The sequence below is a fragment of the Chiloscyllium plagiosum genome, unplaced genomic scaffold (assembly GCF_037043375.1).
Source record: "Chiloscyllium plagiosum isolate Xiang-an unplaced genomic scaffold, Cpla_swu_hap1 HiC_scaffold_22, whole genome shotgun sequence".
Taxonomy (NCBI): Eukaryota; Metazoa; Chordata; class Chondrichthyes; order Orectolobiformes; family Hemiscylliidae; genus Chiloscyllium; species Chiloscyllium plagiosum.
The window spans coordinates 52,453,706-52,471,322 of record NW_028270160.1 but is presented as its reverse complement, the minus strand read 5'-3'; the positions used below and the strand labels follow the sequence as shown (position 1 = coordinate 52,471,322).

The 17,617-nt window shown below is 39.9% G+C and overlaps 1 protein-coding gene across 9 annotated transcripts in view; it reads left to right on the top strand.

Moving 5' to 3' along the window:
- pcdh15b (protocadherin-related 15b) overlaps positions 1-17,617 on the top strand; it is a 1,538,224-nt gene that overhangs the window by 1,340,657 nt on the left and 179,950 nt on the right. For all 9 annotated transcript variants that reach the window (XM_087999065.1, XM_087999066.1, XM_087999064.1 and 6 more), the window contains one exon: positions 9,133-9,249. In XM_087999065.1, coding sequence (XP_087855191.1) covers positions 9,133-9,249 — 117 coding nt within the window. The remainder of the gene's footprint in view (positions 1-9,132; positions 9,250-17,617) is intronic.

The following is a 17,617-nucleotide window of genomic DNA, read 5'->3' as shown; positions in this document are numbered from 1 at the left end:
TTATGTAAGTTGCAGTGCAAAACACTGTAGGATGTCTGTGGGTAAGTGGACATGTAATGAACAGCTGGCACCTTCATTCGCTGCTGAATGCAAAATTCAGCCTCATAGACCTATTAATAACAGTGTTCAGTGGAAAAATAAATATCTCCATTTTGATGGTTTTCTATGCACCCACAATATAAACCTGACAACTTATTGCACTTGCCTCAAAGCTAGAGCAATTTACAGTTTCAGAGAAATGCATGCAAATTAATCATTATTTATGATATATGTAATAATAATGGAGTTACTTTATTTTTGTGCTCAAGAAAGACCTACGAATGAGTTTTGTTGAGTGAAGAAACAATTTCAATCTTATGTTGGTTTACTTAAACATAATCAGTATGATTCCATGGAAATCAAGGTGATCTGTTATCACTTGATATTTCAATATCCAATATCAAGAAAACATGGTCCTTTATTAGCCTCCTGCACCAGCTGCCCGACAGCTTCTTGGTCTGAACATGTCAACTTGACATCAATTTGTGCAGGTTTCTGGGCCCTTTACACTGTGACACTACACAAGTACTCTGAATCTGTCCAATGTCATTTTATGCAGGATTCTTACAGACTGCTGAGAAAGCCTTCCATCTGTCATTCTGGGCTCCATCATATGACTGGTAACATTTATAATATAACATCATTTAATCATTGATGTAATTTAGCAATAGCTTTTTACCCTGTAAAAGCCTGCTCTAGTGAAATTTTGAAAATTGCATAGCTTTTCTAAATTGATTTATTTTTAGCTGAATTAAATAAGCAAATTACAGAACTATTAAATTTATATTGACCAGATAAATCTTCTTGAATATTGTCAGACGAGCTAATTGAAACAGATATATGATTCTCTTGAGTGTTGGCTTACTTTCATGTAATCTTTCCAAACTTATGTAATGCCTTCAAATAGCAAGTTATCTACTTGGATTATAATAATAGGCAGTGGATGGAATTACATTAAAAATGTATTGTATTTTAAAGGCCAATGAAAAAGAATCTGCTCTATATTTTCTGTCTACATAAAGCATAAAAAGATGTTGAGAATACTGATTAGCTATGTGAGTTTGGTTAAATGGTAACCTTCCTCTAAAGTTAACAGCAATGACACAGGACACATTAATTCCTCACTTATTGTTAGACTGTTTTGATATTCTATGCCATAGAACAGAATCTGGATAAATTAATGATTGCTGATGTATATTTCTTAAAATACTGCAGGACTCATTCAGCAAGGACAAACTGACTTATTTATTTAGACTTTGTTATAATGAATTTAACTTCATAGGGATTAGAAAGGGACAATGTTAGATTCAGTGAATTTGTACTGTAACTGATATTGCGACTTCCATTGGTACTTGACATTTGAGTTTGGATCAAAGTCTAGATTTCTATTTCAGATATTTCAGTATTCGTACATGAGAAAGAAAAAAGGCACTTGTACACTGTATTCTCATAGCATGATTATGATTCAAAGTGCTTTATGGCCATTCTTGAAGTGCATTCTTGAAGTGTGGTTGCTGTAATATAAGAAATGCAGCCATCGATTTTTGCACGTTGTGACAAAGACTAGACAGTCTGGTTGAGTGCTGTTGAATTAGATGTCACTGGAGAGACTTTCCTAATCTCCTGCCAAAGAGTGCCTGGAATCTTTTGAAAGCCCCTGAGAAGGCAGATGGAATTTGAAAGATGGCACTTCCATCACATCAGTGTTCTCAAAGTACTGCACTACAGAGAAGTGCACCTGATTCTGGAGTGGACTGAACACGCAAATGTGTGACTTTGAGGCAAGGCAGCTACCAGTGAGCCGCAGCAGACATCCAGGTCAGTTCTGACCTATAGCAAAGGAACATAACTTCAGTGAAATTAAAGATGAAGAGAGAGCTTAGAGTGTGGTGCTGGAAAAGCACAGCAGGTCAGGCAGAATCCGAGGAGCAGCAAATTCTCCAGCATTTGCAGTTCTTCCTTTTGCCATGAAGAGAAAGCTGCCAACTTAATATCACGCATTTTATATGATTGTACAAATGATGATCGATTCCAAGGTCTGATGAGTTTCAAATTCATTTTAACTTGAGGTACATCAAGTTAAACAAGATTGCATTTCTTTAAAAAAAGTTTATATCTCTTAACACTAATATCACACCTTGGTCTCAAAGGAGTACTATGTATGCAACAGATGGTACCAGGTTATTAGTGCAACATATACTCTGTTGTGTTGAGGAGTGGGAAGAAGGCAACTGGCAATAAATCAGTAGGGATTCCAAACAGGCTACTCATGAGTCTTATTAAAATGTATTTTGATCAAGATTTGGCTGTAGACCAAGATATGTGCAATTTCATCTTCAGCAACTGAGGAATAAATCAATTTACACTTTTTAGGTGGTGCAATAGAATTCAGAACAGATGTGATAATGCTACAAAGCTGCATTAGCAGGGTGTTCCTTTAACTTCACACATTTTTTAAATGGCCTTTTCTATACACTGTATATTCAATATAACTGAGAAATAATTTGAAAGATAAGTACATTCTATATGCATCCATAGAGGATTGTCTGCCAAAACCCTTGGTAGAAAAATACATCTGAAGGCAAAAAGACTTTGGAGTGCAGGTTCTTAGTTCCTTGAAAGTGGAGTCACTGGTAGACAGGATAGTGAAGATGGTGTTTGGTATGCTTGCCCCTATTGGTCAGAACATCGAGTATAGGAGTTGAGAGGTTATGTTGTGGCTGTGCAAGATATTGGTTAGGCAACTTCCGGAATATTGTGTGCATTATCGGAAGGATGTTGTGAAAGGGTTCAGAAAATATTTACAAGGATGTTCCCAGAGTTGGAGGATTTGAGCTATAGGGAGAGGTTGAACAGGCTGGGGCTGTTTTCCATGGAGCATCAAGACTGAAGAGTGACCTAAGATCATGAGGGGCATGGATAGGATAAATAGACAAAGTCTTTTCTCTGGGGTGGGGGAGTCCAGAACTAGAGAGCACAGGTTTCGGATAAGAGGGGAAAAATTTAAAAGAGACCTATGGGACAACTTTTTCATGCAGAGGGTAGCATGTGTATGGAATGAGCTGCTAGAGGAAGTGGTGGAGGCTAGTACAATAGAACATTTAAAAGGCATCTGAATGGATGTATGAATAAAGAGGGTTAGCAAATGGGACTAGATTAGGTTAGGGTATCTGGTTGGCAGGAACGAGTTGAACTGAAGAGTCTGTTTCTATGCTGTACATCTCTATGATCCTATGACTCTTACAAGTATTTATTATTATTTTCAAGGCTGATGGAATGAGGCTATAAATGTATTAGAAGTCATATATACCGTATGAAAAAGCTCCTTGCCTAAAATATTTCAGGTCAAGGTGTGCTGTTGACTAAAGTGGAGTTTAATTGACAAATTCTAATTATAGCTACTGTATCTTCACTGATCATTTGTCTTGTGTTTCAAAATGGAATTATTTGCATTTGTGAAAATGTCAGCTTCTTTTGAAAACATGAACTTTGCAAACCTTGGCTAAGTTGAGAACTTTCAAAAGTGCTTAAGTATATTTAAAGTGGAATGTAATTGTCTTGAGACAACTGATCCTCAAGCAAGTAATGAAGCAGCCCAGATTTACTTGAAATTAGCTTAATCTCAGAATAACTCCATGTTCTATTTGCCTGAACATGGAATTTTGTAACTTTGAGAATAACTGGAGATCCCCTCGTGAGACAAAACTGCTCTTCATGCCTCATTTGAGAAATTGACAGGTGTGCCTGCATTCCTGTTACATTAAGAAGAAAACTTGTTACTATTTATAAAACCTTTGAGCAACCTTTCTTTTCAAAATCAGATTTGTATTGTTACACTATACAAGCTAAATCACTGGATTTATATCATAAACTAAAAAAAATCAATGACCCTCAAAATCACACAATTGTTCTTAACAAGACTTTAAGAATAACAAAGAATATCTCAGACACCGAGATTATAATTTAAGCAGACATTAACAATGTATTATTAATGATGTGACTTTAGCAGAACATGGGTAAGCAACAAGGCAATATATTTAATAGCTATGATCTAAGCCCAATCTCCTTTAATCAGAACCCTACTCATGCACCAACAGATATAGAGACAGGCACACTTAAGTGATGAATTAAAAGGAAAATCAAACAAAGAGTTGTAATTTGCCAGTTGAACAGTTTCATGAAGGGTACCATGCATTCAGAAATCCTTGGTTAATGGAGTTGTTCACAGATTAATAAACTGTTGGTCTTGCTTGCATTCCAAAGTCACCAGTTCATGCAAACAGATCCAGTAGCATTTCAGGATTATTCAGCCACTTCTTACAGAGGGGTATTCTCTTATCTTCACAACCAACAAGTCAATAACTGCAGTGAAAAGCAAAGAGAGAGGGGGGGGAATAAAAATCACAGCAGTACTGTCCAGAAGCTTTATCAAGCAGACTCACAGCTTCAAAACTCCAGTCAGAACTAGTTCACTTTTGTTACTGTCTTTTACCAAGATTCTGTGTGATTCACTGGTCAGTAATGATCCACCCTTAATTGGCTAATTCAACATCCAACCAGATGTCAGAACTAAGCACAGAATGTCTCAGTGCTGAAACCTCTGCAGTGTTCTTAGAGAAATAAGCAACCTGCAATTATCTTTCCAGGCCAGTTCCCATAAACAAACATCAGTCTACGTCTCTCTTCGCTTCCAAAACTCGCTGCTGCTCAAATTTCAATTATAAAACTACAGTTCCAAACCAAAAATCGGAAAAATAAAGAAATATACTAACAGTCTCAACAATGTGACCCAAGAGTTAGAATATGATCTTTCCAATTCAGCACATTTGCAGTCCTGCCTGCTGAGACTACACATTTGTGACAAGCTGAATTATATGTTAGCTGAGACTGTGCACTGGGAACCTTAGTTGAAACCTTACATTTCATTTTTCTATTGCTGCAATCATATTTAATGGTGACGCAAAAGTGGCACTGTGATTACCTATAATTGTGATACAAAGTTGTATCAAGAAGACATGTTGGATTCTTAATGATACAACAAAATTAACAGGCATAAGGAAATATTTCCTCTTGTACTGCCTGTTTTATGCTCATTAAGTTAGAGGTGTCTATGCTGAAGAAGGTCAGGTAGCTGGTGCCAGTATCAAGACCTATCAGTCAGCAAGATTCATTGTCAAGTAGTTCTTCCTCCACTTGGCATTAACATCAGAAAAATGCCCCTGCTGCACTATTTTAGGGCATTTATTCTAACTTCACAGCAACCATAAGCTCTGTGGATTAGATTGAGCATTAAACTGTAAACCAGATACAGCTTTGGAAATAAACTCACCAGATACAGGGTATAGATTTCCCAAATTCTTCTCATGTACCAGGATGGAGAGACTTTCAACCCAGGAGTCTGGGTTTTGTTTAACTATGCTGTCAGTTAGGGTGATGATAAAATTCAGTAATGGTAACACCATTGAATATCAAGAGGAGATGGTTATATTCAGCAATGATAATAACATTGAATGTCAAGGAGTAATGGTTAGATACAATGGTGGTGAAGCCATTGAATGTCAAGCGACAATGGTTAGATTCAACAATGATAACAACGTTGAAAGTCAAGGGGTAATGGTTAGATTCAGTGATGGTAATGCCTTTTAAAGTAAAAAAATGATGGTTAGATTCAGTGATGGTAATGCCATTGAATATCAAAGGGTGATGTTTAGATACAATTATAGTAGCACCGTTGAAAGTCAAAAAGCGGTGATTATATTCAGTAATGGTGATGCCATTGAATGTCAGAGGTTGACTGCTGATGTCCAACTACCCAATTGTCCCACAAGCCTGAATGTTTTGACTTCTATTTCTCACATCCCCAATTCACATCACATGTTGCAGATGTACTGCTTCAAAATTTAGAACATTTCTAAATGTTTCCACTTTGCTCAAGTTGAGCAAGATCAGATTGTAGTTTCCATTCCAAAATTTGCAACTGATTTCTGATCACTGGCCTTCCCCAAGCTGTTTGATGTTGGATTTATATTACCGAATTGTGGTATATAGTGGTAATGGTTGTCTGGTAGCCTTCATGGTAGCGATCTGAAACTCATCCTCCCTATAAGCCAAGGCTGATAACAATCAAAGTAAATGAAATGATTTGAAATTTGTAATCTGTGACTTTATTTTGAGTTCCTGAGCTTTCTATAAGCACATGAAGCGTTAATACAGCAAAGGATCTCCTTTCCTCAAGGCATCGCATGCCCCTTGCACCACAGGGACTGCAGTGCATCAAGGAACTAACTCAACCGCCTCTTTCTGCAGAGTATGCCCAAAACATTGACTCTCCTGCTCCTCAGATACTGCTTGACCTGCTGTACATTTCCAGTGCCTTTTTGGCTCTGACTCTCTGGCGTCTGCAGTCCACACTTTGTCCTAATGGATAATAAATGGTTTGCAAGCATCCTATAAAGGAATTGAGAAAAAGTAGCATGGAAAGCAAGTCAATATGCTATTTTATAAATAAGTTTCTCAAGTTGACCGCGCCCCCCAACAACACCTTCAAAGATATGTGGAGATACACGCTTGATCTCCATGCTCATGAACCTCTCAAGATTGTACAATTTAGTTCGTATTACCTATCCTCATTCTGCACATTGTTTCACACTTTTCTGGAATAAATTTCATCAGCCATGTATCTCTCCATTTTGCAAGGCTATGTTACTATGCTACTACATTACGAAACTTGTAATTGTCATGGTCCCGTATTCCCTCTACCCATCTCATTTTAAACTCCTAAGCTTTAGATTCTAAGGAGCTCTAGATTTTGCATCTCGGTATTGACTGCACTGCTTTCCTATGACCAGAAGTCCTCAGGAATGTGATCTGTTTCTCTTCTCATTGCTTTCTTCATATAGAAAAGTGAGGTGCCTCAGTGTCAGCAGTAGTGAAATGGCTCTCAATGGTTCTGGACTAGGTCCTGAATTGATACTATAGCCGATTGTTCATACTTTTTGTTTGTGGGGGAAGGAAGCGTTGATGAAATGGATTTGTATTCATTAAAAAATGAACAGCCTCACTGCCTTGAACACATTTTGTTGCTGGCCAATCATTTGCCTTTGTGCATGACTACAGAGCACAATATGTTCCTGCTCACTCATTCTCTGAGCTTTACACCAGATGATGATTGAATTGCTACACCACAGTGGGGGGCCGTTCAACCCATTATTGCCTTACAGTAGTGTCAGTTCAAAGCTGAAGTTGCTTTTCATGGACAAAAAACAGACACGATTGATCTATTTGATTTCAAGTGTGTGTAATATTGTAGGACAGAGAAACCGAGGGATTCAGGTACATATTCTTTGAAAGTTGTGTCACAGGGTGGTTAAGAAGGAGTTTAACATGCTTACCTTCATTGCTCAGACCATTGAGTGTGGAGTTGGGACTTCATGTTGAGGTTTTAAAGGACATTGACGCCACTTTTGGAATACCTGCTTCAGGTCACCCTGCTATAGGAAGGATATTATTAAATTGGAAAGGGTTCAGAAAAAAATTCCAGAATGATGCCAGGACTGGATTTTTTGAGTTATAAGGATGGGCTGGGACTTTTTTCACTGGAGTGTAAGGAGGCTGAGGGATGACCTTGTACAGATTTATAAAATCATGAAGGGCATGGATAAGGTGAATAGCAAAGGTCTTTTCCCTCATGTGGTGGATTTCAAAACAAGGGGGCATATTTTTAAGGTGAGAGGAGAAAAAATTAAAACAAACCTGCAGGGCAACTTTTTATATGAAGGGCAGTTCATATGCAGAATGAACTGCCAGAGGAAGTGATAGATGCAGGTACAGTCACAACAGTTAAAAGACATTTTGATAGGTATGTAAATAAAAAATGTTTAGAGGGATATGGGCCAAACACAGACAGGTGAGGCTAGCTTAGTTTGGGAAACTTGGTCGGCATGGATGAGTTGGACCAAATGGCCTGTTTCCATATTGTATGACTCTATGACTCTTGTTGCCTATCTCTGAGCAGCAACAGTACATACATAGACGAAGATGCAGTGAAGACATTTAGAGGTCTGTAAATCTCAATCAGTTTATTACATACTTAAATTAACAATACATGCTTTTAAGTATTAGAAATACCTCAATCACTGTATTTTACTATCTTGGGTTCTGTAACTAACCCCAAACGGTTTTGCCTGGGAGAGTTGGCAGCTGGCCTGACCTTCGAGAGAAACTTGCAAGTGATAGTATTCCTATGTCGTGCTACCCTTGTTCTAAGTAGTTGAGGTCTCTGGTTTAGAAAATGTTGATGTAAATCTCTCGGTGAGTTGCTGTAGCACATCTTGTTGATGCTGCACATTGCTGCCGCAATGGGATTATGATAGAGAGGGACTGAATGGGGTACTGATCTTATGAGCAGAATTGCCTGAATATTGTTGAAACACTTGACAAATCCCTTGCAGGTAAGTATTTAGTCACAGTCCTGGCTCGTGCCAAACAGCAGGAAGACTTTGGAGAATCAGGAGGTGAATCACTGGAATATCCAGAGAATTTCCAGCCTCTGACCTGCCTCTTGAAATTACAGTATTTATTTGCCTGATGTAATTACATTTTCTGATAGATGGTGACACCCATGTTGTGATGGAAATCAATGTTGTGTTTGTGCGCATCAGCACTAACTGATCATCTCAATATCATAATTGTTTTACTAGATTTTCTATCAAGGTTTATTAACCTTTGTACTCCCAATAATCAGATATTCTTACTGATCTTCCTAACCTGACACACTGATGAATTATCTCAGTGGTTTACACCTGCTGAATCAGCCAAACATTTGTGCCTTGCTGTCTACTCATTATTTTATTTTTTAAAAAAAACATTGATTAAGAAGTAAGATACAGATACTTAGCTAATCAATTGTATGATTGTCTGAAACTTCAGCAGTCTATGCACCAATCAACTGAATGAAAGATCATTGAAAATAATTTTGAACGAAACAGAACCAAAATGATCAAGTCCCTTTTTAAGCATATCAATTATACATTGAAAGTATTGATTCATTTCAATAAGTCCGCTTAATATGTAACAAATAATTTTTTTTAACAGGATATGAATGACTACTCACCTGAATTTAGCGAGCCTTCCTACAAAGGGCTGGTGGCACCAGATGCCCTCAAAGGCAGCTTCATCACTGTTGTATCAGCAGAAGACAAGGACCCCCCTGTAAGTTGCATTGATTTTGCAAACATACATTTGAGGAAATGTTGTGATCTGAACCTGAGCATGTAAGAAGAGACCAGACCATCTGATGGCCAGTTCATCAAGCCTCCAAATCCCCAACATTGCAGACTTTAAATTGCCCTGAAATTGACAATTACCCTGCACTTGGAACTTTCCTAAAGTATATGTTTAAATGGGGAAGCCCTGAGGGAGGCCACTGCTGTTAAGTAAATAGTTACTCGGGAAAGACGAGAAAATTAAACATCTCAACTAATTCATGTGTAACTATTCAACCGACTCCATATTTATCTCATACACCAATTGCACCTCTCCCAAACCTCTCATGCCTGAAAGCCCCTCTCAACACCAGTCCCAACACCACCCCTCTCTAACCCCAGGACAAAACATCCTCTGTCACCAGACCTGAAATCCACCCCCTTTCCCATGCCCATGATCTGACAGCCATCTCCCCTAATCGCATCCCTTTTCCCTACTACAGACTCCTGTCCTCCTTCCCATTTCGGGAACAAACCATCTCTTCCCCACCTCTCCAGATCTAAGTGCACTTCTCCTGCTCCGGACCAGATGACCCCTACTCCACACACACCCTCTCCACACCTGACCATTCCACTCCCTCCCCCAACTTTCTGAATCCCTCGCATTGGACCTGAGCCCACTTCTCCCATTCCAGACCTGGGATCCCTTACCCTGCAGTGGGCCAGGTCTTCCTGTATGGCTCTGTGATCCAAGCTTTTTTGGAAATGCAATCTCCTGTCAGGAATATAAGGCTCTCTCATAGCATAAAAATAAAGGAGTATAGTGATAATTTGTGTGAGATTGCCACTCCTCTGTGTAAGCAGCCGAATATCTCTGGTGAAGGTTGTGGAAACAGGAGCCGTATTTTTTTTTTTCTGTTGTCCTATCATATAGATAGTTAAGCATTCATTTAGTCAAAAGTATGAAACCTTGGTCTTCGCTATCTTCCACCTGCATTTGTTATAATTAAAACATATTTCATCATTAATAAATATCTTGATGTTACTCATTTACAGGAACAAGGTTGGGGTCAATCACAACATTTCCCGAATGTCACTAGTGAGAGATCTGAGCCAGCTTGATGGTGATGCCTCAAGCTGCAATCACCTGGCATGTAGCCAGAATATCCCACACACTGATAAACAGCCTGCTGTTTTGTAGCTTGGGAAATCAGATGGGCAAGCTGCAGAGCATGACCCTACAGCAAAGATTAAATCAAAGGGCTGGGGCAATCAAAGTGGGTGACAGGAGCGTGGGTGAATTTTGCAGCAAGGGGCAGAGAACAGTATTAAATGCGTCCTGCTGCCCAATAAGTGCCAAATGAATTATTTTCTTTTATTGATGCTGACACTCCTTTCAGTAATCTTTTTACATATTGTCAGGTCTGATTATTTCCCATTCCATGCAGTATAGTAAATCTAGTATTCAGGGGTTCAATGCACCAAAATGACTTTGGAAACCACACTAATGTAAGATTCTGATCTGAAGACCCACTTAAGACAAGGCTGAAAGTTATAGAGTCTTTTAAGCACAGAAGCAGACCCTTTAGTCCAACTCATCTGCCCTGACCAGACATCTCAATCTGACCTAGTTCTATTGACAGCATTTGGCCCACATCCTTCTAAACCCTTCCCATTCATATACCCATTGAGATGCCTTTTAAATTTTGTAATTATACCAGCGTCTGTATGTATGGGATGAACTGTCCTTAAGTCCTTTTTAAATCCTTCCCCTCTTACCTTAAACCTATGTTTTGGACTCCCTTACCCTGTGAAAAAACCTTGGTTTTCACCTTATCCATGCCTCTCATAATTTTATAAACCTCTGTCAGGTCACCCCTCAGCCTCCAATATTCAAGGGAAAAAAGCCCCAACCTATTCAATGTCTCCCAATTATTCAAACCCTTCAGTCCTTGCAACATCCTTGTAAATCTTTTCTGCACCCTCTCTTGTTTAACAATATCTTTCCTATAACAGGGCGACCAGAATTGTACACAGTATACTAATAGTGGCCTTACCAATGTCCTGTACAGCTGCAGCATGACATCCCAACTCCTATACTCAATGTTTTGATCAATGAAGGCAAGCATGTCAAATACTTTCTTCACCACACTGTCTACCTACAACTCCACTTTCAAAGAAGGATGCACCTGCAACCCTAAGTCTCTTTGTTCAGCAACACTCCCCCGGGCTCTACCAGAATAAGTCCTGCCCTGGTTTGCCTTACCAAAATGCAACACCTCACATTTACCTAAATTAACTTTCATCTGCCACTCCTTGGTCCATTGGCCCATCTGATAAAGGTCCCATGGTACTCTGAGATAATCTTCCTCACTCGAAGATAACTAGGGTGCCCTTGGATGAAAAACTGGTTTTATTTCTGTGTTTTGATCTCACAGGTGCCTTGTTTTGCTGAAGGTTGAGGTAATGAAAGGTCTAAAGTTTGGGCTGTGTTATGGGTACTTATTCCTCTCCAATGCATAGGTCTAGCATTGGAGAGGAAACACTCTGGATTTGTGAAATGTATTTGATAAGATAGCAAAGTGCTTTAAAAGATTAAGACATAAATTAAGGTTCATTCAGTTAGGTGTAATCTATCAGCCAGGATAGAAAATTTGTTCACAGGTAGAAACTATAAACTAGGAATAAATAGGACCCTTCTAAGTTGGCTGACTAGGGTCTCAGCTGTTTACACTACAAACTATATAAATGACAGAAATGAAGAGTCATTGAGCAATGAATTCATGCGTGCTGATGATACCGAGCTAGCTAGGTCAGTAAGCTGTGAGGAGGAAACAAAAAAGCACAGAGATATAGGCAGGCGACAAACGTGGGCAATAAGGTGACAAATGGAGTACAATCTTGGGAAAGAGATCAGTCATTTAAGGCTGAGATAGGGACACATTCCTTCAGTCAAAGGATTGTGAATTGTTGGAATTTGCTACCCTAGAGAGGTGTGGGTGATCAGTTGCTGCATATATGGTAGTCTGAGGTTGATAGATACTTTGAATTTTATAGTTCATAGAATCCCTACAGGATGGAAGCAGGCCATTTAACCCATTGAGTCCACACTGACCCTCTGAAGAGCATCCCACCCAGACCCACCCTCCTACCCTGCATATTCTAAAATTTTGGGCTTTTTCTTACTCTCTTAATCCAGTCTATCTTTGTCTCTATTTATGGTTCTGATATAATATATTTTGATTTGAATTCAACTTCCTTCTTAATCATTGTTGTTTCTTTTTCAGTTCCTAAGTGGAATTGTATAAGAGATACACATTGGTCCCCTCATTCACTCAGGTCCCAGATGTTCCAATGTCGTGATAGCACTGTTTTTCCCTCCTGTCAACCTGTTCAGAGATGTTATTGCACACCTCTGGAATAGGTGGGCTTTAACCCAGGCCTCTTGGCTCAGAGGTAGGAATCTTTCTGCTGTGCCCCAAGATCCCACCCTAACAGTACTGTTATGATTAGATGAGATTCCCTCAGTGTGGAAACAGGCCATTCGGCCCAACCAGTCCACACCCGACCCTCCGAAGAGTAACCCACCCAGACCCATTTCCCTCTGACTAATGCACCTAACAATATGGGCAATTTAGCATGGCCAATTCACCTTACTTGCATATCTTTGGACTGTGGGAGGAAACCGGAGCACCCGGAGGAAATCCACGCAGACACAAGGAGAATGTGCAAGCTTCACACAGTCACCTGAGGCTGGAATTGAACCAGGTCCCTTGCGCTGTGAGGCAGCAGCGCTAACCACTGTTTGTAATTTAATCAAGTCATGCCACAAATTATATTCCTTTTGAAGGGTGTTGTGTTTGATGTGATACAAATCATGAGCTGCTCGTGGAAGGGGTAGTTGGCTGCCATCATCCTCTTTCCCCGACTGGGTCTAAATGCCTAGTTGGTTTACAATGGTAGAGGAAAAGCACTGACGAGTCTTAGCAGGAATTTGCTGCCTTAAGCTGGACATAATTTATTCCATTATAGCAATCATGTACAGGTTGCATTAGTAAGTTAGATATTGTTACAAAAACTACAAGGAGACCGAGGACTGTCATTATCAAGATTCTAGGTTCTGCCTTTTTCTTGCCCGATTATTCATGGTATCATCAGCAGTCTCCAGTATTAACCCTTTCAGAGTCATTGCCTGATGTAGCAAGCCTGGAGAAAAATGTCACATACATCATGAGATGACCCACAACAACAAGATTTATTACCATGTTCTCTCTTGAGACACTTCGTCACCTTTTCTCGGAGAGTAATCTTATACTCAAAATATTCACTGTTTGACCTCCACTGAGCTGCCACATATTGTTAACCTTTTGTGTTTCTGTTTTAAAATTTCCAGCACCTGCCACATTTGATGTTGTATTTTCCATTATTCTCTTTGTCCTATTGGAAATATTTTCCCATCAATTTTCCAGTCTGTGTTTTTTTAGGAGGTCCAAAAACCTTTGCAGGAAAATCTTTTATTAGTTGATCAAACCACAGTATTGCCCAATTCCTCCCATTGTGTCCGTAGTGATTGTAATGGGGTCAGCCAGGTGGATCTCGCAGAATATGAGTTCCCTGATTGGGGCTGTTAATCAGGGAGCCCTGGCTGACAGGTAAGAGTAGGAGTGTCTGATATCCTGTTCATTCTGAGAGCTTGCTCTGGGGGAGCTGGATCAGTGTCAAGTGCTTTCCACATGTAAATAAAGGTGATGGGATATTGGCATCTGTGAAATTATTTCAGTGTCTACCTCACCCTTGTCCTCTTGATAATCTGCACATTTCATTCAATTAACAGATGAAAAATGAGTGCACTGAGGGTTGCAATTTCTAAGCTGATATCTCCTGCCGGGTATCTCATGGGGATCAAACCTAAAACAGAAAATGTGTCCATATGGCAGCTCAGAACTCTAGGAATCACAGAATTACATCCTTCCGCTGGAATGGAGATTGAAGCTTAATAAATACATTGCATTTAATGCAATTTCTAGCCTTCCTATTAATAACCATATAATACTGAATGGCCTCTAGATACAATTCATTGCAATGCAATCTTGCTGAATAGTCATTGTGGGTTATGATCAAACCATGGGGAGCCATTAGGTAACAAGCAGCAATACGTATAAAAATGTTGGCAAACCTGCAGCAAGATATAGATTCTGTATAAAATGTTATTACATTTTAGATACTGTTACCTCATTGATTATTGAAGATATGAGTAAATCAAACTGAAACATACTATTACTGGATTACTCATTAAAGCTAGAAAGAAAAAGAAAGTAAATTTGAAAGTTTCTGCTTCATTTTACTCAGTTTTTTTTCATCTCATGCAGGAAAGTGTTGTTAAATTTGAATTAGATCCCAAAAAGACATTGGTCACCTTCTTGAATAACTGTTCGCCATCACAGTTTAAAAGTAATTAACTTTATTTTAGAAACAATTATTATAGTGTTCAGAAGGAGGTCAGTCAGTCCATCATATCTGCACTGGCTCTTCAAATGATCACCATTATCTGGTGCCAACCTTCAGCTTTCTCCCCGTGTACACACTTTCATTCCAAATAATGATCTAGCACCCTCCTGAATGCCTCAATTGAACCTGCCTCCACCATATTTCCAGGCAGTGCCTTCCAGAACTCTAACCACTTGCTGATTGAAAAGCTTATTCTCACATCACACTTCTTCTTTTCCGTGTTACTTTTAACCTGTGCCCGCGAATCCTCACTCCTTTATGAGCAGGTACAGCTTCTACCTAACTACTCTATCCAGTCCACCCTCTCAGTCGTCTTCTCTCCACAGAGAACAGTGCAAACTTCTTCAATATACCCCAAATTGAAATGTCTCATTCCTGGAGCCATCCTTGTAAATAGCTTCTGCACTTACTCCAATGCATTCACACCTTTCAGTTAATGTGGCACCCACAATGGTGTGGAATACTCCAGCTGAGGTCGAACAACTGTCTTATACAATTATTGGTCAATGCATTGAGTATAGGAATTGGGAGATCATGTTGTGGCTGTTAAGGACATTGCTTTGGAATATTGTGTGCAATTCTGGACTCCTTCCTATCAGAAAGATGTTGTTGAAAGGGTTCAGAAAAGATTACCAAGGATGTTGCCAGGGTTGGCGGGTTTGAGCTATAGGGAGAGGCTGAGGCTGTTTTTCCTAGAGCATTGAAGGCTGAGCAGTGACCTTATACAGGTTTATAAAATCATAAGGGTCATGAATAGTTAAGATCCTTTCCCTGGGTTAGGAAGTTCAAAACTAGAGGGCATAGGTGCAAGATGAGAGGGAAAAATTTAAAAGGGACCGAAGGGTCAACTTTTTCATGCAGAAAGGGGTGCGTGTACAGAATGAGCTGCCAGAGGAAGTGGTGGAAGCTGGTGCAATGGCAGCATTTAAAAGGCATCTGGATGGGTACATGAACAGGAAGAGTTTAGAGGAATATGGGCAAAATGCTAGTAAATTGAACTAGATTAATTTAGGGTATCTGGTCAGCATGGATGAGTTGAACTGAAGGGTCTGTTTCCATATTTTACGGCTCTATGAATCCAAATTCAAAATTACCTCCTTACTCTTGTATTCTATACCCCTATTAATTAAGCCGAGGACACAATATGCTTTATTAACTGTTCTTCACATGTCCTGCCACCTTTGCATCATCCAGTACCATCAACTGTTTCTTAATATCATGCTGAGTGAATTGATTTGGCTGAAGACTGACATCAGTGACATTGGGTCATCCTGAGAATGCCAAGCTGGATCCTTCACTTGTCAGTTTTGGCTGAAGGCCATTGCATTTACTTCAGCCTTGCCTTTTGTATTCAGGATAGAAATATTTGCAAAGCCTCCATTTCCTTTTAGTTTTTTTTGATTATCCACCACCATTCAGGGCTGGCTGTGGCAGGACTGTAGAGCTTATCATTAAAATAAAATAAAGAACAATGAATGCTGCAAACCTGAAAGAAAAGAAACCAGAAGCTGCGAGAGAAACTCAGCAAGTCTCACATCTGTGGAGAGAAAGTGGAGTCAACTTTTCAAGTCCAGTGTCCCTTCATCAGAATGAGTGATGATTACGAAGACATTGCTGAAGACAAGGAGTGAGGGTAAGGGAATAAGCGACAGGTAGAGATGGAGCCCAGAGGGAGAGAAAGACAGCAGTTAGTCAGACAAAGGAATGGATAATGGCAAGTCAGGGAAAATGAAAGCAGCTAATGGTGACCATAAGTAATCAAAAATAGGTTAGCTGAGCTGAAACCAACCCATTTGATGACAAGAACTAGGGTGCAGGAGTAGGTAAAGGACATGGAAGAAGGTGTTCAGGCTCTAAAATTAGTGAACTTGATATTGAGTCCTGAAGGCTGCAGGGACACCAAGTGTAAAATGAGATGCTGTTCTTACAGCTTGCGCTGAGCTTTGCTGGGAGCACTGCAGCAAGCCTGAGACAGAGATGTTGGACAAAGAATACAGTGGTGGATTGAAGTGGCAGGCAACTGGAAGGTGTCATTTTGTGGAAAAAAATTGGTGATCTGCAAAGCAGCCGCCCAGTCTGCATTCCATATCCTCAGTTTAACCACATCATGAGCAGTGAATGCAATAGATTAGATTGAGTGAAGTGCAGGTAAATCACTGCTCCACCTGGAAAGAATGTCTGGGGCCCTGGATAGTGAGGAAGGGGGAAGTAAATGGGCAGCTGTAAAAGCTTCAGAAATTGCATGGGAAAATGTTGTGAGAGTGTGAAGAGGAGTCGAACAATGTATCCTCGAGGGAATGGTCCTGTGAAAGGCTGAGAAGGGAAGGGGAGTGGAGGGGAATGTTTGTATGTGATGGCATCCTGCTGGAGGTCCCAGATATGGTGGTTTATAATCATTTAGTTGTGAAGGCTGACGAGTTGGTGAGTAATGACCAAAGGGACCCTATTGCTGTTGCAGGAGAGAAGATAAGGGGCGAGGCCAGAAGTGTGAGAAGGGTCAGACATGGGCAAGGACCCTGTCAATCACAGGGGGAGTGAATCCTCAGTTTGAGGAAAAAAGGGGAACATTTATCAGGCAAAAGTTGGCATCATCAGAACAATGTGATGGAGACAGAGAAACTGGGAGAATAGGATGGATCTTTTCTCCCCTTAGTGGAACAGCTTCCAGTTGCCTGCCAATTCAACATACCATTGAGTTCCCTGTTCAACATCTCTTTGCAGATCCAAATTGCAGGAGTGTCACAATTATCTCTTTGTGATTCCAATGCCACAAAGCATTGAAGATTAGTTTATGCCATTGTATGAACTTCAAATTATCCTGTTCATTAAACGGTGGTAAAATCACCCACCTCTTTCACAGAGCAAGT